This window comes from Ovis aries, chromosome 5 (genome assembly GCF_016772045.2).
Source record: "Ovis aries strain OAR_USU_Benz2616 breed Rambouillet chromosome 5, ARS-UI_Ramb_v3.0, whole genome shotgun sequence".
Classification (NCBI taxonomy): domain Eukaryota; kingdom Metazoa; phylum Chordata; class Mammalia; order Artiodactyla; family Bovidae; genus Ovis; species Ovis aries.
Window position 1 is genome coordinate 106,298,731 of NC_056058.1, and position 24,988 is coordinate 106,323,718.

At 47.4% G+C, this 24,988-nt stretch overlaps 1 protein-coding gene across 2 annotated transcripts in view; it reads left to right on the forward strand.

Moving 5' to 3' along the window:
- MAN2A1 (mannosidase alpha class 2A member 1) overlaps positions 1-24,988 on the forward strand; it is a 197,006-nt gene that overhangs the window by 12,336 nt on the left and 159,682 nt on the right. For both annotated transcript variants that reach the window (XM_004009111.6, XM_060416082.1), the window contains one exon: positions 24,399-24,656. In XM_004009111.6, coding sequence (XP_004009160.3) covers positions 24,399-24,656 — 258 coding nt within the window. The remainder of the gene's footprint in view (positions 1-24,398; positions 24,657-24,988) is intronic.

Here is a 24,988-nt window from a genome sequence, read left to right on the forward strand (position 1 = left end):
AAGTGTGCTGGCTTGCCGGAGGGAGAGAAGGGGAGGGAGACGCGGGTGAGGAGCCTCGCAGGGGCGGATGGGGCGTGCACTTGGGACTTGGCTTTGTGAACGGAGAGCCATGCGCCAAACAATGTTCCTTATAGCCAGAACCCACGCGTCTTAGGTTGAGAGTACTGTGTAGCAGATGTTAATAAAAGGCAGCAGCTTGTATTCAAATTTTCAGAAACCAGCTTATTGATGAGTGTATCTCAGAACAGATAATGCTATCATAAAGAAGGATTTCAAAGAAGCATTTTGGTAGGAAATGAAAAAAGACCCATCTCATCTTTGGCCCAAATTCTGGTCCGGAATTATTTCTTCTAGGTTATAAGAACGAAAATAGATTATGTGTGCAGGTTTGTGTTGGAGGCTGGAGGAGGGAGAGGGAGAGAGAGAGGAGTTTCAAGGGCCTCACAGCTCAAGGTTGGTCTGAAGATCTCAGACTTCTGCGAACTACCTTTTGTTCATAACAAAGGAGAGCCTCTCCTATCTGACTGGTGACTGGCCCCCACGCCACTCTCACCCCAAACTGAAGAACTGTTTTGGTCCTCAGGGCAATTCTTGAAAATTTTTAGGGCCAAATGATAGCACTCAAGATGCAAGATACTTGTGACTTTCAGGGGAGATTAAACTAGTAATTGTTAAAAAAAAAAAAAAGAAGAACCCAAGCAATGTACATCTCTAGCTCTTTGGTAGCCGACAGTATCGTGTTTAGCAGGCTGCTGGGTTGTGTTTCTGCGTGTGAAATGCCGCACACCTCACTGTCACACTTGTTGTGCCCACGCGGGCATCATGCTCCTCTGCACCCTGTAGAGCAGCTGGTTCAGACCCTTTTTTAAAAACAATTATTTTATTGGGGTATAGTTGATATACAGTGTTGTGTTAATTTCTGCTGTACAGCTGAGTGATTCAGTTATACATATATATAATATTTGCACATCATTTTTCACGTTTTTTCCATGATGGCTTGTCTCAGGATGTTGAGTATAGTTCTCTACACTATGCAGTAGGACCTTCTTGTTTATGTGTAATAATTTGCATCTGCTAATCCCAAACTCCTCATCCATCCCCCACCCCTTGGCAACCACAAGTCTGTTCACTATCATACTGATTTTTATAGTCACGAGGAAAGGATCAGTGGCACCCACTCCAGTACTCTTGCCTGAAAAATCCCACAGACGGAGGAGCCTGGTGGGCTGCAGTCCATGGGGTCGCAAAGAGCCAGACACGACTGGGCGACTTCACTTTCCCTTTTCACTTCCATGCATTGGAGAAGGAAGTGGCCACCCACTCCAGTGTTGTTGCCTGGAGAATCCCAGGGACGGGGAGCCTGTGGGCTGCCGTCTATGGGGTCGCACAGAGTCGGACACGACTGAAGCGACTCAGCAGCAGCAGCAGCAGGAGAGGACTGGTAAACTCTAGAATATTTGACACTTGTAAATAAAAGTAAGGGAATTCGGAATTTACAATAATCAAGATGGGGCTTGTCTAAACACCTGACTCTTGTGAGTAGGGGATAGAGGGGCTTATTCAGGAAGTGGTTAGCATAAATAAGACTGAAGGTAGGCTGATTACCTGCCCATTACAGTCCTGCCTTCAGGAGGTTCCCCTGAACAATTTCTCTGTGAAAAACTGTCTTAGATATGGCAGTTGCCTTTATTTTAATAGGCTAATGCTGTTTAGGTTGATTTGCTTTTTCCATTATTGGCAGTTACTCTCTTTTTACATTAAAATCGTGTTTCTCAAGACCACTTGTGTAAAATTATGTCGATAGAACTTTTATTAGGAGAACCTAAAATATAATATATGCCTTTCCTTCGTGGAAAATGAGTTTAGGTAGTATAAATAGATCATGCATAGTAACCCTGTGCACAAAGACAGGCATATGTCAAAAAATAGGAGACATAGACCAGAAGTCTTTGATGAGATAAATATGTGACGTATAGCCCTGGTTCTCTGGGAATTTTTGCATTCTGAAAGTGTGTCTCATGAACTTTTATGCAGGTTCTTGGGTGGGATACAATGTTGACGTATTATTTCAGAGTGCTGTATTTAAGAATAGAAATTCCATTAAAATATGAAATGTTTTAGAAAAATCAGTGTGGTTTTTTTTTAAACGTTGCAAAATATAAAGAAAAGTAATGTTCCTTAGAACAGTTTGCAAAGCATGGAATTAAAGAATTCTGTTAGTCAACACCTAATTTGCTAGTGTCGATTGTAGTTATTAAATGTATTTGAAAGTAATAAAATTGCACTGTATGAAAATATTTTACAGCTGAAACATTTTATGCTGTCTACAAGTCCCCGTTCTCATCATCATTGTTAAACAGAGGCCCGTTTTGCAGGGCTTCACTCTGCGCAGCGCCTGTGTGCCAGTAGGTTGCCCCACCAGGGCCCGGCTTCCGAGGAGCTGCGCTGGGTCAGTGCGGTGGGCACTGCTGGGCTCTGGCCTCAGTGAGCGCTGGGCACCCACAGCAGGGCAGGCGAGCCTGCAGGGGCTGCTGGCGTTCTCATCATCATTGTTAAACAGAGGCCCGTTTTGCAGGACTTCACTCTGTGCGGCGCCTGTGTGCCAGGAGGTTGCCCCACCAGGAGGTGGCTTCCGAGGAGCTGCGCTGGGTTAGTGCGGTGGGCACAGCTGGGCTCTGACCTCAGTGAGTGCTGGGCGCCCACAGCTGTAGGTTGCCCCACCAGGAGGCTGAGTGCTGGGCACAGCTGGGCTCTGACCTCAGTGAGTGCTGGGCGCCCACAGCTGTAGGTTGCCCCACCAGGAGGTGGCTTCCGAGGAGCTGCGCTGGGTTAGTGCGGTGGGCACAGCTGGGCTCTGACCTCAGTGAGTGCTGGGCGCCCACAGCTGTAGGTTGCCCCACCAGGAGGTGGCTTCCGAGGAGCTGCGCTGGGTTAGTGCGGGTGGGCGCGGCTGGGCTCTGACCTCAGTGAGCGCTGGGCGCCCACAGCAGGGCAGGCGAGCCAGCAGGGGCTGCTGGCAGCGGCAGTGCTGGCCGCGCTTTGGGACGTGGGCAGGATGTGATCACGAGGATGGGGCCTGCTGGTTTTCTGGGTCTGGGTTGGACCCTTTGCGGGGATTCCAGCAGCTGCAGGGTGGTTGTCCACGTGTGGCTGTGGCTCTTTTGGGCCCCCTGCAGGAAGTAAGGGTGGATGTGGAGTCCCAGCTCGCCCCTCCAGAGCGACTTGGCGCTCCGCCACACTGCCTGTGTGACTGTCGTGCCTCGCGGGTGCGTGACCTACGAGGGACGATTTCTGGGGCCGAGAGTGCCTTGGCCCCTGTGTTCTGACAAGGTAGTATGTGATTAAGAATTCTTGGCGCTCACATCATGAGGGCCTTTATTTCCTTGGATGGACAGTACCCTGGAAGAGCTTCAGGCACGATCAGCACAGGCTTGGGAGGTCATGCAGCGTTCCTTAGTAATGGGTTTGTGGCTTGTTGGTAGAGTTGCGTGCGTAACTGTGGCCACAGCCTTAGTTCACAGGCTTTCTGTGCGCGTCTTAAGGGGTGCGTGGTCACTTGGGTGACTTGTCATTCAATCAGACCAAAATGCTTCCTGTTAAGAGCCTGAGAGCTGACTAAATAGGAGGGTTTCTCTGAATGGTTGAACAGCAGCTGACTGCCGGGGCTGCGGTGGTACCGGTGATGCCCCTGCTGGAAGCGCGGACTCGCTTTACCAAATCACTGCTCCCATACTGAGCTTTAACGCAGTGGCTCTTAGCTGGGGATGTGTGAGAACCGCCTGGGGAGCCCTTTAAAAAATGATACAGGGCAGATGTATGCACTCTCTCTGGGTGATCCCGTTTGTCCCCACTGCCTCAAATCCACAGTCGTACTGACCACTCGAGTTTACACGTTCTCCTGCCGTTCAGACGTGCCCGTCTGTGTGACCCCACCGCTGAGCTGTCTGATGGCCCCAGGACGGAACCTTTGCCCTTCTCGGTTCCTCCCCACGTGTCCTGTTATCTCAGGATGCCACCCCACCCTCTCAGTTCCCCAGCTGCCTGAGCAAAACTAAGGGGCCCCTTTTCTCTCTTTCCTGGTGCCCCCCCACTGCCCCGGCTCATTTGTCCTGGCAGAGCCTCTCACATTTCTCCCCCTTGGCCTCCTTGGCCCTGGTTACCCTGGTATTTACCTGGCAAGCTGCAGCCACCTCTTAGTCCACTGCTGCGCTCCAGTTCCAGAGGAGCTTTAAAATGCTTCTTGTTCTTTGATCCCAAAGCGTCCACGGTGATATGGGTGTTTCTTTCCTGGTAAAATATGTGTAACCATGTCTTTTCCCGCCTCCTTTATGTAAAGATAATAGACAATCTTGTTAGGTCACAGCACCCCTGGGAAAGTAGTGGGTAAAGTCACATGGTCTAACCTTCCTTGCTCCACGGTATGAGCTCCCAGCTCCTCAGGCTCGCAGCCCCCCACCCCTTCTGCGCACATTTGGACAAACTTCCTTCCGCTGCAAGGGTCAGGGTGCTGGCTGAGCTCCATGTAGGTCGGCTCTCTGCCCGCTGTCTTGTTGTTGTTCAGTCGCTCAGTCGTGTCTGACTCTTTGCGACCCCGTGGACTGCAGCACGCCAGGCCTCCCTGTCCATCACCCACTCCCTGAGTTTACTCAAACTCATGTCCATTGAGTCGGTGATGCCATCCAACCATCTCAAACTCTGTTGTCCCCTTCTCCTCGTGCCCCCAATCCCTCCCAGCATCAGGGTCTTTTCAAATGAGTCAGCTGTTCGCATCAGGTGTCCAAAGTATTGGAGTTTCAGCTTCAACATCAGTCTCTCCAATGAATACCCAGGACTAACCTCCATTAGGATGGATTGGTTGTATCTCCTTGCAGTCCAAGGGACTCTCGAGAGTCTTCTTGAGCACCACATTTCAAAAGCATCAATTCTTTGGTCCTCAGCCTTTATAGTCCACCTCTCATATCTGTACATGACTACTGGAAAAGCCATAGCTTTGACTATACGAAAGCTTTGACTATACAGACTTTTGTAGGCAAAGTAATGTCTCTGCTTTTTAATTTGCTGTCTAGGTTTGTCATTGCTTTTCTTCTAAGGAGAAAATGTCTTTTAATTTCATGGCTGCAGTCACCATCTGAGGTGATTTTGGAGTCTACAATAATAAAGTCTGTCCTGTTTCCATTGTTTCCCCATCTATTTGCCATGAAGTGATGGGACCAGATGCCATGATCTTAGTTTTCTGAATGTTGAGCTTTAAGCCAACTTTTTCGCTCTCCTCTTTCACTTTCATCAAGAGGCTTTTAGCTCCTCTTCACTTTCTGCCATAAGGGTGGTGTCATCTGCATATCTGAGGTGATTGATATTTCTCCTCGCAATCTTGATTCCAGCTTCTGCTTCCTCCAGCCCAGCATTTCTCATGATGTACTCTGCATATAAGTTAAATAAGCAGGGTGACAATATACAGCCTTGACGTACTCCTTTTCCCATTTGGAACCAGTCTGTTGTTCCATGTCCAGTTCTAACTGTTGCTTCCTGACCTGCACACAGGTTTCTTGGGAGGCAGCTATGGGTCTGGTATTCCCATCTCTTTCAGAATTTTCCACATTTTTTTTGTGATCCTCAGTCAAAGGCTTTAGTGTAGTCAATGAAGGTGTATTCGTTTCCTAATAAATCACAATAAACAGTGGCTTATACAAGAAAAAAATGTATTATCCTATAGTTCTTCAGGTCAGAAGTTTGAAATAGGTCTTACTTGACTAAAATCAAGATGATGGCAGGGCTGCCTCTTTGTGGAGGCTTCACGAGGGGGTGTTTCCCCCCCTCCCGGCCTCTGGAGCCTGCGCGTGCTCCCTGGCTCTGAGGCCCCTGCAGCTCCGCGTCGCTCCGTTCTGTCTCTGTGTCTCCTCTGATTCTGATGCATCTGCCACCTGCTTTTCCATTGTGTGTGATTATGCTTGGACTTCCTGAATATTCTAGGAAGTCTCCCCATCTCAGAAATCTTCGTTAATCACATCAGCAAAGTCCTTTTTGCCATGTAAAGTAATAGACTCACAGATGTCAGGGGTTAGGGCGTGGACATCTTTGAGGGCCATTCTGCTGCCACACCTGGTGCTGTCTAACCTGGTTTGCGAGTGAAAGCTGACTTAACACTCGTAAGTGTCCTGTGAATTAGTTCTGACCTGTGATCCCTGCTTTACAGATGAGGAGACTCAAGCAGAGGAGTTATGTAATTTACCCGAGGTTATAGAGCCATTTATAGTGGAACCATAATTCAAATTTGGCTTGGCTTTATTTTTATCCTGTTCTATTTTCCAGCTTTATTGAGAAATAATTGACATATAGCACATAAGCTTAAGGTGTACAAGTGATCATTTGATACAGGTACAGTGAAATAATGTTAGTTGACAAATCCGTCACCTCACACACTCACTGTTTCTTTTTTATGGTGAGAAAACATACATATACAGTGTCTTTACCTGTGATCACCGCGCTGTACATTAGAGCCCCAGAGTGTGCTCATCTCACAGCTGGTAGTTTATGCCCTCGAGTCAGCATCTCCCCGTGTTCTCCTCTGCCAGGCCCCGAGCGCCTGCCACTCTGCTCTGTGTTTCTGTGACTTTTAGATTCCACATACACATGATACTACACATCGCGTGTTTCTCTGACCTACTCCCCTTAGCACAACGCCCTCAGAGCGCATCTGTACTGTGGATAGGGCCGTTCCTTCCGGCTTCTGTGACTGAGGGGTGTGTGCACCACGTTCTCTGCATCTGCTGATGGACACTTGGACGGCGGTGTTGTCCCGGCGGCTCTCAGGAGCGCTGCGGTGAGCATGGGGGTGCGGACGTCTCTTTGGGACCGTGTTTTCATTTCCTTCTTGTGCGTGCCCAGAAGTGGCGCTGTTGGATCCTGTAGTGGTTCTGTGTTTGATCTTTCGAGGAAACGCCATGCTGTTTTCCGTAATGACCGTACAGTTTACATTCCCATGGAGAGTGCACAAAGGCGCTCTTTTCTCTACACCCTCACCAACACTTGTTACCGCGTGTCTTTTTGTCAACAACATTTCACCCACGATGAGGTGACATTGTTGTTTTGATGTGTGTCCCCCTGATGATTAGTGGGGCTGAGCACCTTTTTATGTGCTTCTCGGCCATCTCTCTGTCATCCTTGGAAAAATCTGTTCCTCTGCCCAGTTTTCAATCAGATTTTTTAAGCTGCTAGACTGTATGAGCTCTTCATGTCTCGGGCATCCACCCCACACTGGGTGCGTGTGTGCGCGCTTCACCTTCATTCCCTGGGGGCCTTTTTGTTGGGCCCTTTGCTGCTTTTGCTGTGCAGAGACTCCTAGTTCGATGTGTCCAGTTTACTGACTTTGCTTTCGCGGCTTGTGCTTTGGGGTCATATCCAAAAACTTGTTGCCCGGATCCCTGTCAGACGTTTTCCTTGTGTTTTCTTCTAAGGGTTTTATAGTTGCAATTCTTATGTTGAGTCCATTTCAGTGGTATAGTTTGGGTTCTAATTCAGTCATTCTGCTTGTGGTTTTTCATTATTCTCAACATCATTTATGGGAGAGAATGTCTTTCCCCACTGAATATTTTTGCCTCTCTTATTAAATGTTAGTTGACTGTATATGGGAGGATTTATTTCTGAGCTTCTGATTCTGTTCCATTGCCTGCGGGTCACTTTTTATGCCACTGCCATACTGTTTTGATTTCTGTAGCTTTTTAGTACAGCTTGAAATCAGGAAATGCCAGCTTTATTCTTTCTCAAGATTGCTTTGGCTTTTTGAGGTCTTTTATCATTCTATACAGATTGGAAGATTGTTCTTTCTATTTCTGTCAAAAATGCCTTTGGAATTTTGATATAGATTGCATTCAATTTTGATAGGGGTGGCATTGGGTAATACGGACATTTTAATAATAATTGTTCTTTTAACTTATGAACAAGAAAGATCTTTCCATTTGTTTCTGCTCTGCTGCTGCTACTGCAAAGTTGCTTCAGTCGTGTCTGACTCCGTGTGACACCATGGACGGCAGCCCATCAGGCCCCCTGTCCCTGGGACTCTCCAGGCAAGAACACTGGAGGGTTTCCATTTCCTTCTCCAATGCATGAAAGTGAAAAGTGAAAGTGAAGTCGCTCAGTCGTGCCCAACTCTTAGCGACCCCATGGACTGCAGTCCACCAGGCTCCTCCGTCCATGGGATTTTCCAGGCAAGAGCACTGGGGTGGGGTGCCATCGCCTTCTCTGTTTCTGCTCTGCTGCTGCTAAGTCACTTTAGTCGTGTCCGACTCTGTGTGACCCCATGGACGGCAGCCCGCTAGGCTCCTCTGTCCGTGGGATTTCCCAGGCGAGAGCACTGGAGTGGGCTGCCATCGCCTTCTCCGTTTCTGCTCTGATATATGTTGATTCCTTCTGCTAGTTTTGGGCTTAGTTTATTTCTGTTTCTCTGCTCCTTGAGTTGTAAAGTTAAGTTGTGTGAGACCTTTCTCTTTCTTGCTGTGGGCATTTACCACTATAAGTTTCCCTTTCAGCCTGGCTTTTTGCCGCATTTCCTGGGTTTCTGTATGCCGTGTTTCCATTTTCATTTGTGTGAAGGTAGTTTTAGATTCCCCTTTGGTTTCTTCTTTGACCCATCAGGTATTCAGAAGTGTGTTATATAATTTCCACATATTTTTGAATATTCCACCATCCTTCCAGTCAGTTTCTAGTTAGAGTCCACTCTGGAGGGGAAGGGTCCTCGGTGTGCTCTCAGTGTTCTCACATGGCGGCCCTGCTTTGTGGCCCGTCATGTCATCTTGTCTGACCATCTGTGCTGGAGAGTGCTCCTTGTGTGCGCAGAGAGAACGTGTGTGCTGCTGCTCTTGATGAAGTGTCTTCTGTGTGTCTGTTAGATCTGTCTGTTGTAAAGTGTGGCTCAGGACCAGTGTCTCCCTGTTGGTCTTCTGTCTGGATGATCTCAGTTGCTGGAAGTGGGCCGTGAAGTCCTGTCAGTGTAGTGCAGTTCAGTCGCTCAGTCGTGTCCGACTTTTTGCTGCCCCAAGGACTGTAGTACACCAGGCTTCCCTGCGCGTCACCAACTCCCAGAGCTCACTCAAACTTGCGTCCATCATGTTGGTGATCCCATCCAACCATCTCATCCTCTGTCGTCCCCTTCTCCTCCCACCCTCAATCTTTCCCAGCATCGGGGTCTTTTCCAATGAGTCTGCTCTTCGCATCAGGTGGCCAAAGTATTGGAGTTTCAGCTTCATCATCAGTCCTTCCAATGAATATTCAGGACTGATTTCCTTTAGGATGGGCTGGTTGGATCTCCTTTCTGTCCAAGGGACTCTCAAGAGTCTTCTCCAACACCACACTTCAAAAGCATCAATTCTTTGGCACTCAGCTTTCTTTATGGTCCAACACTCACATCCATACGTTACTACCGGAAAAACCATAACTTTGACTAGACGGATCTTTGTTGGCAAAGTAATTAATGTCTCTACTTTTTACTATGCTGTCTAGATTGATCATAGCTTTCCTTCCAAGGACCAAGCGTCTTTTAATTTCATGGCTGCAGTGACCATCTTCAGTGATTTTGGAGCCCCCCAAAAGATAAACTCTGTCCCTGCTTCCATTGTTACCCCATCTATCTGCCATGAAGTGATGGGACCAGATGTCATGATATTCGTTTTCTGAATGTTGAGCTTTAAGCCAGCTTTTTCACTCTCCTCTTCCACTTTCATCAAGAGGCTTTTTAGTTCCTCTTCACTTTCTGCCATAAGGGTGGTATCATCTGCAAATCTGAGGTTATTGATATTTCTCCCAGAAATCTTGATTCCAGCTTGTGCTTCTTCCAGTCTAGCATTTCTCATGATGTACTCTGCATAGAAATTAAATAAGCAGGGTGACAATATACAGCCTTGACGCACTCCTTTTCCTATTTGGAACCAGTCTGTTGTTCCATGTCCAGTTCAAACTGTTGCTTCTTGATCTGCATACAGATTTCTCAGGAGGCAGGTCAGGTGGTCTGGTGTTCCCATCTCTTTAAGATTTTTCCACAGTTTCTTGTGATCCACACAGTCAAAGGCTTTGGTGTAGTCAATAAAGCAGAAGTAGATGGTTTTCTGGAACTCTGTTGCTTTTTTGATGATCCAGCGGATGTTGGGATCAAGCTTGAGCATTAAAGTCTCCTGTTGTTACTGTAGTGTCTGTTTTCCCTCGAGTCTGTTAATGATTGCCTGATATACTTTGGCGCTTCAGTGTTGGGCACATACATGTTTAAGATGGTTTTATCTTATTGATCAATTGATTATTCTGTCGATATGTAGTGACTTTTTTGTTTCTTTTTGCCATTTTTGGCTTAAAGTCTGTTTTGTCTGATAGAATTATACTTTAGTTTTGGTTTTTATTTGCACAGAGTATCTTTTTTTCAAAAATATTGCTAGTTTATTTATTTATTTGACCCAGTTGCACAGCTTGTCAGAGAAGGCAGTTGGCACGCCACACCAATACTCTCGCCTAGAAAATCCATGGATGGAGGAGCCTGGTGGGCTGCCGTCTGTGGGGTTGCTCAGAGTCGGACATGACTGAGCAACTTCACTTTCACTTTTCACTTTCACGCATTGGAGAAGGAAATGGCAACCCACTCCAGTGTTCTTGCCTGGAGAATCCCAGGGACGGGGGAGCCTGGTGGGCTGCCGTCTGTGGGGTCGCACAGAGTCGGACACAACTGAAGCGACTTAGCAACAGCAGCAGCACGGCTTGTGGGATCATACTTCCCCAGCCACGGATCCAACCTGGGTCCTGGCAGTGAAATCACTGAGTCCCAACCACAGGACCACCAGAGAATTCTCCGGAATGTCTTTTTTCTACTCCTTCGCTTTAAATTTTTGTGTCTCCTTAAAGCAGAAGTGAGTGTTGTGTAGGCAGTATATAGTTAGGCTTGCTTTTTGTCCATCCAGCCACTCCTTTTATTGGCAGATTAAATCCATATCCATTTGGAGTAATTACTAATTGGTAAGAGCTTGCTAATGTCATTTTGTTGTCTGGCTGTTTTGCAGTTCCCTTGTCCTTTATTCCTCTCCTGCTGCCTTCCTTTGTAACTTGATTTTCTGTAGCATTGTGCTTTGATTCTCTTTATCTTTTGTGAATCTGCTGTAACATTTGGCTTTGTGGTTAACATGAAGATGAAGCTCACATGAAACATTCTGTAGTTCAGTCAGTCAGTTCAGTCGCTCAGTCGTGTCTGACTCTTTGCGACCCCATGAACCACAGCACGCCAGGCCTCCCTGTCCATCACCAACTCCTGGAGTTCACCCACACTCACGTCCATCGAGTCAGTGATGCCATCCAGCCATCTCATCCTCTGTCGTCCTCTTCTCCTCCTGCCCTCAATTTTCCCAGCATCAAGGTCTTTTCTAATGAGTCAGCTCTTCATATCAGGTGGTCACAGTATTGAAATTTCAGCTTCAACATCAGTCCTTCCAATGAACACCCAGGACTGATCTCCTTCAGAATGGACTGGCTGGATCTCCTTGCTGTCCAGGGGACTCTCAAGAGTCTTCTCCAACAAACAGCTCAAAAGCATCAATTCTTCAGCACTCAGCTCTCTTTATAGTCCAACTCTCACATCCGTACATGACCACTGGAAAAACCATAGCCTTGACTAGACGGACCTTTGTTGACAAAGTAATGTCTCTGCTTTTTAATATGCTGTCATAGGTTGGTCATAACTTTCCTTCCAAGAAGTAAGTGTCTTAATTTTGTGGCTGTAATCACCATCTGCAGTGATTTTGGAACCCAGAAAAATAAAGTCAGCCACTGTTTCCACTGTTTCCCCATCTTTTGCCATGAAGTGATGGGACCAGATGCCATGATCTTAATTTTCTGAATGTTGAGCTTTAAGCCAACTTTTTCACTCTCCTCTTTCACTTTCATCAAGAGGCTTTTTAGTTCCTCTTTACTTTCTGCCATAAGGGTGGTATCATCTGCATATCCAAGGTTATTGATATTTCTCCTGGCAATCTTGATTCCAGCTTCTGCTTCTTCCAGCCCAGCGTTTCTCATGATGTACTCTGCATAAAAGTTAAATAAGCAGGGTGACAATATACCGCCTTGATGTACTCCTTTTCCTATTTGGAACCAGTCTGTTGTTCCATGTCCAGTTCTAACTGTTGCTTCCTGACCTGCATATAGGTTTCTCAAGAGGCAGGTCAGGTGGTCTGGTATGCCCATCTCTTTCAGGATTTTCCACAGTTTATTGTGATCCACACAGTCAAGGGCTTTGGCATAGTCAGTAAAGCAGAAGCAGATGTTTTTCTGGAACTCTCTTGCTTTTTCGATGATCCAGCGGATGTTGGCAATTTGATCTCTGGTTCCTCTGCCTTTTCTAAAACCAGCTTGAACATCAGGAAGTTCACAGTTCATGTGTTGCTGAAGCCTGGCTTGGAGAATTTTGAGCATTACTTTACTAGCATGTGAGATGAGTGCGATTGTGCAGTAGTTTGAGCATTCTTTGGCATTGCCTTTCTTTGGGATTGGAATGAAAACTGACCTTTTCCAGTCCTGTGGCCACTGCTGAGTTTTCCCAATTTGCTGGCATACTGAGTGCAGCACTTTCACAGCAGCATCCTTCAGGATTTGAAACAGCTCCACTGGAATTCCATCACCTCCACTAGCTTTGTTCGTAGTGATGCTTCCTAAGGCCCACTTGACTTCACATTCCAGGATGTCTTGCTCTAGGTGAGTGATCAAACCATTGTGATTATCTGGGTCGTGAAGCTCTTTTTTGTACAGTTCTCCTGTGTATTCTTGCCACCTCTTCTTAATATCTTCCGCTTCTGTTAGGTCCATACCATTTCTGTCCTTTATCGAGCCCATCTTTGCATGAAATGTTCCCTTATCTCTAATCTTCTTGAAGAGATCGCTAGTCTTTCCCATTCTGTTGTTTTCCTCTATTTCTTTGCACTGATCTCTGAGGAAGGCTTTCTTATCTCTCCTTGCTATTCTGTAGTTATATAACAGTCTATTTTACCATGATAACAAGTTACCCTCGATCATAGACAAAAAACTTTTACCTTTTACTCTCCCTTTTGATGTTTTGATATCATGATTTACTTCTTTTTATATTGTATATCCACTGACAAGTTACTGTAGCTAATAGTTATTTTAATGCTCTTGTTCTTTTACTTTTTTTTTAGTTAGAAATAACACTACAGGATACCATATTACAGTATTAAAGTATTGTGAATTTGACTACATACTTACCTTTAGCAGTGTGGTTTGCATTGTCTATGTTTTTGTGCTACTAATAAGTATGTTTTCAGCTTTCAGATTTTTTTACAGAATTTCTCATAAGAGAGGTGTTGTGGTAGTAAGTTCTCTTGACTTTTTTTTGTCTGGAGAGTCTTTATCTGCTCTTCGTTTCTGAGAGACAGTTCTGCCAGGTGAGGTATCCTTGGTTGGCATTATTCTTCTTTCAGCACTTTTAATCTATCATCCCACTCTCTCCTGCCCTGCAAGGTATGTAAGATTCCTGCTTAGAAGTCCACCAGCAGCGTAATGGGGGGTTCCCCTAAAATTTACGGGCTTTTTTCCTCTTCTTGCTGTTTAGCTTTTCCTTTGTCTTTGATTTTTGTCAGTTTTATTATGCTGTGTCTTGGTGTGGATCTCTGTAAGTTTATTTGGTGACCTGTTAGCTTCATGAACCTGATATCCAAATCTCTCCTTAGTTTGGGAACGTTCTCTGCCGTTACTTCATTCGATAAGCTTTCTGCATCCCACTCGTTCTCAAAGTCCAGTCGTTTGCAGACTGGGTCTTTTACTGGTATGCCGCAGAACATGCAGGCATGTAAATTCTTCCTCACTCCTTTTCCTTGTTTCTCCTCTGGTGGGATGGCTTCGATTGGTCTGTCTTTGAGCTCACACGTCCTTTCTTCTGCTTGGTCACGTCCGATGTTAGCGCTTCTGTTGGTCTCTGTGTTCTTCGGCTCACAATTTCCTGTTTGGGTCTTGCATGTAGTTTCCTTCTCTTCATTGGGTGTCTCATTTTGTTGTTAAATTGTGTTTCTGATATTCTTGTATTCCTTATCTGTGTTCTCTTGTATCTCTGAGCACCTTTTCGACAAGTATTTTGAATGATTTGTTGGGCAATCCTGTATCTTCTTTGTTTGGGACTAGTTACTGGGGGTTTACTGTATTCCTTTGGTGGAGTCATGCTTCCCTGATTCCTGTGTCGCCTGTAGCCTAGTAAAGGTACCTGCATTTGAAGAAGCAGTGTCCCCTCCCAGGCTCCGTGGCTGCAGCCTCTCCCCGTGTGTGCGGCATGCCGAGCGCGCTGCGACCCCGTGTCTGGTGGGTCAGGCTGCAGTGAGCCGCACGTGGCTGCATCAGCTTTGGGGGCAGTGTGATGTCTTTTCGCTCAGGCCCCTGCATCCTGTCGCGTTGGTGTGTGTGGTTGCTGGCGAGAGCTGCAGCTGTTCGCAGAGGGCTCCAGGGCTGTTTGAGTCCTCAGGGGCCCTCCTGGGTTCAGCAGCTCCACATCAGACCGTATGGCACGATGGCCAGCGTGGGGGTGCGCATGCATCTGGCTGTGGGGCCCGGCTGCAGGGCCCAGGGCGGTGGCCCGGCTGGTTGCAGACACGCATGTAGCTGTGGGGCTCCAAGTCGGGCAGCAAAGCTGGGGCCACTGTGGCTGCTCAGGCGGTGGCAGGCGTCCTGCTGGTTGTGTCTTCCGGTGGCGGCTCAGTCCCATGGTGGGCATGCAGTGGAGCGCTGGGGGCAGGCGGTCAGGTGTCATGCAGATGACAGCTGGCGGGCCTGTGCCTGCGGGCACAGTGGCGCCTGCAGTGACCGCAGACGTGGCCTCACCCTGGCCGACACACCGCTGCGGGGCCTGGCTGCTGGCCTGCCTTCCCAGGCTGCACAGTGTTGTGTGTGGAGGCAGCGGAGGCTGCTGACGGGCATCAGGTTGGCAGCGTCTTGCAATGCCTGGCTGACCGCCCCAGAGGCCTGAAGCGGCTGCTGGTGCGGCTGCCGGGCTCCAGAGAGGCTGGGTGGGGAGAGCAGGACGGGGCTTGGGGGCTGGTGTCGGGGAGCGTGCCTGCCTGTGGGCGGGAGCTGGTGGGGCCTGCGGGGCTCCTCCAGGGGCGGCAGCTGAGTCTTTCTCCGGGAGACAGGCCTCGGAGCCTCTCCCTCCCCAGCTCTGAGACTGCTCCCCGGAGCCCGCTCTCCCTGTGCCTCCCGGTCTCTGTGTGTCTCTGCGCGCAGTGCTCCAGAGCGCTGAAGGCCTTGGCCCCTTACTCTGCTTCCCTTTCCCAGAAAGAGGGACTCTCTCCAGCTGTGGAGTTCCCTCTCGGCATTGAGCAACGCCAGCTTGGGGGATGGGGTGAGGCAGGCACAGTGAAGCTGCCGTCCTTCTTTCTGTGTGTGGTATTCTCGAGGGTTTTTTGTTCCACTGTGTTGCTGAAATTCTGTAAGTAGCCTCCAGAGCTCTCCCAGAACAATTTTGTTTGTGGATAACTGTCTAATTGTTGATCTTTGTAGGAAGATGGAGGTGAGGGTCTTCCATGCCGCTGTTTTGGTGACGCCACTCGTTTGACTTGGTTTAGAGTCTGCTCTTAATCACAGTTGCTGTTCCCTTCAACGTAATTTTAGAAAGCCAAACCTTGGCTATAGCAGTAGCAGCAGTGATGTCTTCTTGAGTGTTTACTTGGTGGCAGAGGTGAAAGTGTTAGTCGCTGTCGTGTCTGACTCTTTGCGGCCCCATGGACTGTAGCCCGCCAGACCCCTCTGTCCATGGCACTCTCCAGGCCAGAACACTGGAGTGGGTGGCCGTTCCCTTCTCCAGGGGGTCTTCCTGACCCAGGGATCGAACCCGGTCTCTTGTGTCTCCTGCATTGCAGGCAGATTCTTGACTGTCTGAGCCTCCAGGGAAGCCCGTCCCGTGGGTGGCAGACTCAGTACTAATTCATTTATAACCATTGCAAGCAGTGGGTATGAGCACCACATTTTGCCGAGAATGAAACTGAGGCTTCCAAAAGTTAAGCTACGTTCTCAAGGTCACAGTGCTGGTGAGTGCTGAAACTAGGATTAGAACCCACACAGTGTGGTCCAGAACCCATGTCCTTTTGGTAAAAGGAATCATTAAAAATAAAAGTAACCATTATTTGCTGCTATTAAAAATAAAAACGTGACCTCCTGCCGCAAGGACCTGAGATGGGTGAAAGCCGCTGCCTGGCTTAAGCGGAGTATCCGGTGGTGCGGCTGTGAGTTCACGCCCCGCTGTGGGAGCCGGGGGTGCTTTGCTGAATGGCTGGCTGACTGCTGCATCCTCTTAGGCGGCAGCCTCCAATCTTTTTGGCTCCAGGGGTCGGTTTTGTGGAAGAGTTTTCCACTGACCGAGGTTGGGGGTGAGGTTCGGGAAGATTGGGGCGCCTCACGTATCTTGTGCCCTTTTTATTGCTGCGTCAGCTCCACCTCAGCCCATCAGGCATTAGGTTCTGGAGGCTGGGGCCCCCGCTGCCTCACTGAGATGCGTGCCTTCAGAGCCACAGGTCCCAAACCTGAATGATCGCCAGAGTGACCTGTGGAGCATGAGCATTCCAGTTCCTGGGGCCCTACGTGGCATTCCAGGGTGGATCCCAGGGATTTGTACTTTTGAGCAGCCTTTACAGTGAGTCTTGATGGTCACTGTTGGAGCCTGTTCACCCAGCTACACTCACTACATGAAGGGCACTTTAGTGACAGAATCCAAATGCAGAAAATTCCTGATGTGATAGAGTGATAGCTGACTCTAACAAAATTAGATTTAAAGGGGAAGAAGCATCAGGGGTCAAGCTTTCTTCTTTAGAATGCTGCCTCTTCAGAATGCTGGTTATATACATGTGATATTGTTTCCTCTAGAGTTCCCTTGATTATAAGTTTGACTTGGTTGCATGAAGATTTCATATCACTAACGTGGTAGGAAGGATTCTAGAATTGTCTCAGGGTTCAAACACCCTCAGTCACCCTCATCAGCTGAAAATCATAGCTCATTGGGCTGCAGTTACTGACGGTTGTGAGACCTGCAAACATTTGATTGGACTGTACAGAATCCATAATCTTTGCTTTAGAAAGGAAACCACATTTTTTGCTCTACTCATGAGGTCATGATGGTCACCCTGTGGCTGAACAGGATCACTTTCTCTCTCATTTCCCAGACGGTCCATAAAGAGCACCCTGTTTATGTAGGGCTCCTCACTCTTTTCTTACCTACGTTTTGGGTTACAGTGAAGATTTTACCTTTCTTCAAAACTTGTTAGTTTCATTTTATTTGTATTTTACTATAGGTATATGTGCCACAAAATGACAGTTCCTACTTCTTTGTCTTAGAAAAAAATGTTACACACTTGTTTTTTTAAAGTAAATATTTTCAGTTCTGCTTTGTGCCAGGCATTGTGCTCGGCATCAGCATACCGTGGGTACAGTGGTGAGTAAGCAGCTGTAGTGCCTGTTCTAACTATAGTGATTCATTTAGTGATGAAGATGGGGAAAAAACACATGAATAAAATAGGCAAAAATACAGTGGAAGAAGCGAAACAATAAGCTGACCTGAAGTGTGACACGGGGAGGCCTACTGTGGAGCAGACGCCTGGAGAAGACCATGCAGAGCGGGTGTCTGGGAAGCGGCGAAGCGCGGCTTACAGAGGGGCCCGCGCAGGCCTGGGCGAGGCAGGGGGGCTGGCTGGGGGCGGAGGCGAGATGGAGGGCAGGCTGCCCTGGCGGCGCAGACAGGAGGAACCGTCTGCAGCGTGGGAGACCTGGGTTCAGTCCCTGCAGCAGGAAGATCCCCTGCAGGAGGGCATGGCGACTCCACTGTCCTTGCTGGAGAATCCGGTGGACGGAGGAGCCTGGAGGCTACAGCCCTTGGAGTCGGAAAGAGTCGGACACGCCTGAGCGTCTAAGAGCAGCACAGGAGAAGGGTGTGGCTGCGTAGAAAGCGAAGAACTGAAGAGCCTCTTGATGGAAGCGGAAGAGGAGAGTGAAAAAGTTGGCTTAAAGCTCAACATTCAGAAAACTAAGATCGTGGCACCTGGTCCCATCACTTCATGGCAAATAGATGGGGAAACAGTGGAAACAGTGGCTGTAATGGAGGGCAGCCAGGGCGACCCATAGTGTAGCCACTGCCCTGCGCCCTTGGCCTCTGCTCCCGAGCAGGCAGGAGTCGCTGACCCCTCGGAGGTCCTGCTCCGCCATTGGTCCGGGTGGGCCTCTCCCCCTCCCACATGCCAGCAGTCCCTGAGTGAGCTCAGTGCTCCCGCTACCCAGAGGGTGGTCCTTGGGCAGAGAGCGAGGTCAGAGGTGACAGGCACCCGGCTCTTTGGCCTCCGAGCAGCCGCCGGGCCTGGGAGCAGGCGGGGCGGCCCCCGAGGGCTCCTATCTCCCCACAGCCCAGGCCTGGGGCGGTGGGGACCCTCCCCCGCGTGCCTCTGCCCCCCAGCGTCAGCGGCCATGTGCAGGGACGCAGCCTGGGCCCCTGGGCCCGCCCTCGCAGCGCCTGTGGAGCCCGCGGGCCAGCTGGGTCCGGACCGGCTCCTCAGATGACCAGGGCAGGGTCTGGGCCCTGGCCCTGAGGGGGCCGTCGCTGAGACCGCCTCCTCTTAGCCGGCACCTGGACTTGCCCTTTCTTGTGAGGACAGAGAAAAACATCCCTTTGAGAGAGATTGCAGGACCATGGTTACCTGACCGTGGTGACCTCTAGGACAAACGGTCTGACACTACGAAGCCTGCATCAGCTCACCGCGTCCCTCCTGCCCCTTTCTAGAAGAGCGCGTGCTGAAGCTTTCAGTAACCAGGGGCTCTTGGGGCCTGAGCCCCCCACCTCCCCCCATAGCCCTGTAATGAGCCTGTCTCTGTTCCAAACGCCAGTGTTCACTATTGTGTGGCCTCGCTCTGCAGGGGCACACGGACTGGTGTTTTTGGTAATGGGTAGGGCCCTTGAAGGGAATGGCGGGGCTGAGGGAAGCACCAGAGGTTTTTTTTGGATGGGTTGTAGTATTAAGTTGAACCCTGAGAAACTGGTGACATTTGACTATTTCTAGCTTAAGAGAATGGTAATTTCATATTCTTTGACCTAATGTAATCACGATGGTGTGATCACTCACCTAGAGCCAGACATCCTGGAATGTGAAGTCAAGTGGGCCTTAGAAAGCATCACTACGAACAAAGCTAGTGGAGGTGACGGAATTCCAGTGGAGCTATTTCAAATCCTGAAAGATGATGCTGTGAAAGTGCTGCACTCAGTATGCCAGCAAATTTGGAAAACTCAGCAGTGGCCACAGGACTGGAAAGGTCAGTTTTCATTCTAATCTCAAAGAAAGGCAATGCCAAAGAATGCTCAAACTACTGCACAATTGCACTCATCTCACATGCTAGTAAAGTAATGCTCAAAATTCTCCAAGCCAGGCTTCAGCAATACATGAACTGTGAACTTCCTGATGTTCAATCTGGTTTAGAAAAGGCAGAGGAACCAAAGATCAAATTGCCAACATCCGCTGGATCATCGAGAAAGCAAGAGAGTTCCAGAAAAACATCTGCTTCTGCTTTACTGACTATGCCAAAGCCTTTGACTGTGTGGATCACAATAAACTGTGGAAAATCCTGAAAGAGATGGGCATACCAGACCACCTGACCTGCCTCTTGAGAAATCTGTGTGCAGGTCAGGAAGCAACAGTTAAAACTGGACATGGAACAACAGACTGGTTCCAAATAGGAAAAGGAGTATGTCAAGGCTGTATATTGTCACCCTACTTATTTAACTTTTATGCAGAGTACATCATGAGAAACGCTGGGCTGGAAGAAGCAGAAGCTGGAATCAAGATTGCCAGGAGAAATATAAGTAACCTTGGATATGCAGACGACACCACCCTTATGGCAGAAAGTGAAGAGGAACTAAAAAGCCTCTTGATGAAAGTGAAAGAGGAGAGTGAAAAAGTTGGCTTAAAGCTCAACATTCAGAAAATTAAGATCATGGCATCTGGTCCCATCACTTCATGGTAAAAGATGGGGAAACAGTGGAAACAGTGGCTGACTTTATTTTTCTGGGTTCCAAAATCACTGCAGATCGTGACTGTAGCCATGAAATTAAAAGACCCTTACTCCTTGAAAGGAAAGCAGAGACATTACTTTGGCTACAAAGGTCCGTCTAGTCAAGGCTATGGTTTTTCCAGTGGTCATGTATGGATGTGAGAGTTGAACTGTGAAAAAAGCTGAGTGCCGAAGAATTGATGCTTTTGAGCTGTGGTGTTGGAGAAGACTCTTGAGAGTCCCTTGGACTGCAAGGAGATCCAACCAGTCCATCCTAAAGGAGATCAGTCCTGGGTGTTCATTGGAAGGACTGATGCTGAAGCTGAAACTCCAGTACTTTGGCTGCCTGATGTGAAGAGTTGACTCATTTTAAAAGACCCTGATGCTGGGAGGGATTGAGGGCAGGAGGAGAAGGGTACGGCAGAGGATGAGATGGCTGGATGGCGTCACCGACTCAAATCAGGACCAGTACTCACAATGCCCTGTGAGCAGAATCAATCTATGCACATCTACTGCTAAATTAAAAAGTCATCATGCAATTATCTGCCCATATAAGGCACTCGCTCCTGGGGTTGGCCTCACTGTGGTCACATGAGTTTGGGTGAACTCCGGGATTTGGTGATGGACAGGGAGGCCTGGCGTGCTGCGGTTCATGGGGTCTCAAAGAGTTGGACAGGGCTGAGCGACTGAACTGAAGTGAACTGAATGTTATACTATTGAGGTGGCGTTACCTTTCGAAGGGGAATTTGATGAAGCAGTGTTGAGGGAATTGAGCCATTGATGGGTGTAGAGATCACCAGTGGAGTGTTGGCCTTTGAAGCAGAGAGAGAGGAGGGCACATACTCTTTTCAGCTGTGACAGGAAGGAAGAGTGATGTGCAGATGGAGCCGTGCTCGGGTGATCACAGTGAGGCCAACCCCAGGAGTGAGTGCCTTATATGGGCAGATAATTGCATGATGACTTTTTAATTAGCAGTAGATGTGCATAGATTGATTCTGCTCACAGGGCATTGTGAGTACTGGTCCTGATTTGCTGGTAGTGGGCTCTGAATTTTCTCTTAAAAGTCTTTGTTATCAGTGATGATTTTTTTTTCCTTTACTCAGTTATTCTCTTTCACCAAAAGCAGAATAAATCAAGTATTGTGACCTTCTTTCCCACTCCGTGGCAGTCAACACTGTGGCCTTCCTTTAGAGCTGATTAGCAAATCAAAGAGTAAAGTGGTTTTCTCACAAGTGATTTTCTTGCCCTGCAGAAAATTGTCTTTTTCAATATTACTATCAGTGTTCTTTGACTTGTCAGCATAATTGAAACATTATCTATGATTTCTGTTACTTTAATGCAGACTGCAAGTGTATCTTTTTAAAGTCATATCACTCTTCTGTGACATGTATACAGATTTTACTTATGGAAGTATGTGTATTTCAGGAATTTTAGCTGTTTGGAGCAAGACTTTATTCTATCGCATAATATAGTTTAAAAAATGATTCTCACTAGACCATTATGCTAACATATCCCCAGGCCATGATTTTCTCTATGGACTTATTATTCAGCACAGAATTCTAGGTACTGATCATTAATTGTATCTTTAAAGCTACAATGAACTTAAAAGTCATCTTAAGTGCCAGCCGGATCCTTTTTCGTGGAACACCGATCACCTATAATGTTTATTTTGCATAGTACTATCATCCATGGATTATGGGACTGGGGTCTCAGTGAGAACATTCCCAAAAGGAACTTAATTGACTCTTTTTTCAGTGTGTTCTTTTAAGCTGCAAGTAACTTTGCACTGTGCAAGGCTCCAAAATTATCTTTTCCTCAAAGTACAGAAAGGTCTGGAGAAACTTAGCACCCATGAATTAATTTATACATTGTAAGTGTCTGGTAAAATATATGGCATCTTTAAAAGCTCTGGAATGGTGGTATTTTAGACTAAGGTTTTATTTTATGGGTGTGTAGCTTTTACTGCAGGCCAGACAAGTCAACACGCTCAAATTCTGCTTGGAATCAGAGGAACTTGATTTACTGTTACCTGCCGTGGTAGAAATTGTAAGTATCACTGAAGTAGGCTTGTGTCTGGTGCTGGAAATATTCAACAGAACTCATCAGAAGTGATTTCACAAAGCCTCAGTCTGGGGTATTGTGATGATGAGTGAAGAAAAATTTTCCCTTATTTCAGACAGCCTTTGATAGTGCATTTCAGTTCAGTTCAGTCGCTCAGTTGTGTACGACTCTTTTCGACCTCATGGACCACAGAAGTCCAGGCCTCCCTGTCCAGAGTTTACTCAAACTCATGTCTGTGGAGTCAGTGATGCCATCCAGCCATCTCATCCTCTGTCGTCCCCTTCTCCTCCCGCCTTCAATCTCTCCCAGCGTCAGGGTCTTTTCACATGAGTCAGCTCTTCGCATCAGGTGTCCAAAGTATTGGAGTTTCAGCTTCAGCATCAGTCTTTCCAGTGAACACTCAGGTCTGATTTCCTTTAGGATGGACTGGTTGGCTCGACTCTCAGTCCAAGGGACTCTCAAGGGTCTTCTCCAACACCACAGTTCAAAAGCATCAACACTTTGGTGCTCAGCTTTCTTTATAGTCCAACTCTCACATCCATACATGATTATTGGAAAAACTATAAGCTTTGACTAGACAGACCTTTTTGGCCAAGTAATGTCTCTGCTTTTTAATGTGCTGTCTAGGTTGGTCATAACTTTCCTTCCAAGGAGTAAGCGTCTTTTTATTTCATCGCTGCAGTCACCATCTGCAGACCAGACCACCTGATCTGCCTCTTGAGAAACCTGTATGCAGGTCAGTTAGAACTGGACATGGAACAACAGACTGGTTCCAAATAGGAAAAGGAGTGCGTCAAGCTGTGTATTGTCACCCTGCTTATTTATTTCTGTATGTATCTTTTATTAAAAAGGTGAGTAATCATGTCATACATACAGTTTTAAAACTGTGTTTTCATCACTTTATCTTCTGAAAATGGCTTCTCAATTTTTAAAAGAAGACGTATTTCTAAGTTTTTAGTGAGTAAAAACTACTCGTGATGTTAGTTATTGTTTGACCAGCCCTTTACTTTGGGACAAGTAGATGTTTTTCCTTTTCTCCTTTCTGTCTTTGCGTTATTTACTGGTGAGAGAAATTTTGTTTCTGGGTGTCCAGATTCGTTCTGCTTTCTATGCGTTTATTTTGTTAAACCTTAACGTGGCCTTTTTTGCAGCCGTGGGGCAGGCTGCTGCTGTGCGTTTGTTCTGTTAACCCTTCATGTGGCCTTCTTTGCAGCCGTGGGGCAGGCTGCTGCTGTGGCATGGACACGGGGTTGCCTTGTTTGCTCGATGTAGGGAACCATATCTCATGCCCATCTGCCTTTCTAGCATGCAGCACTGTGCCTGCACGGAGGGTGTTCACTAAAGCAGTCTTGTTGTGTGGAGGAAGTGTAGAGAGCTCTGTGACATGCATTTAAGTACTGTGTCTTGGGACCCAGGATATCGGAGTGAACAAGATGCAGATGGCGACAGAAGCGGATCGCCGCTTCCTCCTCCCAGGCATCCTCCCGACCCTGGGGTTGAACCCTGGCCTATGTGTCGCATGGCAGGCAGTCTCCCGCACTGCATGGATTCTTGACTGACTGACCCACCAGAGAAGCCCCTTTACTCGGACATGCGTGACAGAAATAGCAGCCTCCTATAGATCAGAGGTTGCAGGCCTATTCTATGAAGGAGAGTGTTTGTTTAGAGGCGGCAGGCCCCTGCGTGTGAGGATCAGTTAACAGGAACAGAGGCACACAGTAGGGCAGCAGCAGTCTAAATGGCTTCCAGGGCAGCTGCCGGGGAGGCCTGTGCCAGGCTTCTCTTAGCACAGCTCATTGAGAGAGCTGACGAGATGTTTCTGTTGATGGTAGCTCTTGTTTAGGATTGTTTACTGGTGTTCCTGGTTGAAATGGAATGGCCATTTTCCACTTCATACTTTTTTGTTCTTTTAAGTAACTGGACTCATTTGTACCTCAATTTAAAATTTCGTACCTGAATATAATATGGCATTGCACTTAGTGATTTTAGAGGCCTGAAGGTCTTTTAGGACTGGGTTTGGGGCAGTAGGAACTATAGGCCCAAATATTCTTGGTCTGTGCTTTGCACAGTTTAAAATGGGACTAAACAAGGGCCGCAGCCATGGAGCAGGCTTTCTGCCGTTCACTGGTGTTTAACCCTGCCAGCTGCTCATGCTGTCAGTGACGCCACCGAGGAAAGAGAAGAGTGAAGGGTGAGTGGCTACCCTCTTGGTCAGGCACACAGTTTAAAGAAAAACATTGTCTGTGTCAGTAGAGCTATCTTAGAGTTTCATATAGCTGTCTTTTTCTTTTTTATTATAGGGCCAGCTTTCAATGTTGCAAGAAAAAATAGACCATTTGGAACGTTTGCTAGCTGAGAATAATGAAATCATCTCAAATATTAGAGACTCGGTCATCAATTTGAGTGAATCTGTGGAGGATGGTACGAAAAACTCGAAAGGCAACTTCAGCCATGGTGCTGGCTCGCCTCTTCTGCCGGCGAAACATCCGTCCCTCGCAGTTGACCCTGGAGACTGCCTGTTTGCTTCACAGAGTGGAAGCCACAGTCCAGATGTGCAGGTAACGTACGCATTCATTAATAAGCACTGGGATTTGATTTGTTTTTGTCTTTTTAGATTTGATTTGGTACCTGTTTATAGTTGCTGAATTCTTTGGATTACAGTTTCTATTTTTGTAAAATCATTTAATTGGTCACATGATCATTGATGTTCTTTTTAGTGATAAAATTCTATAATTCTGTGTTTCTCCTAGTTTTTCTTTCTTTTATACTATGTGGCTATGGCTTTTTCTGTGTGCTTCTTAGGTTTTATTTTCTATATTACTTGAAGACCTTTAGAGGTTTAAATCTTGGCAAAGAGAATTTTTCCCCCTTCCTTTAGAGAATACAAGAG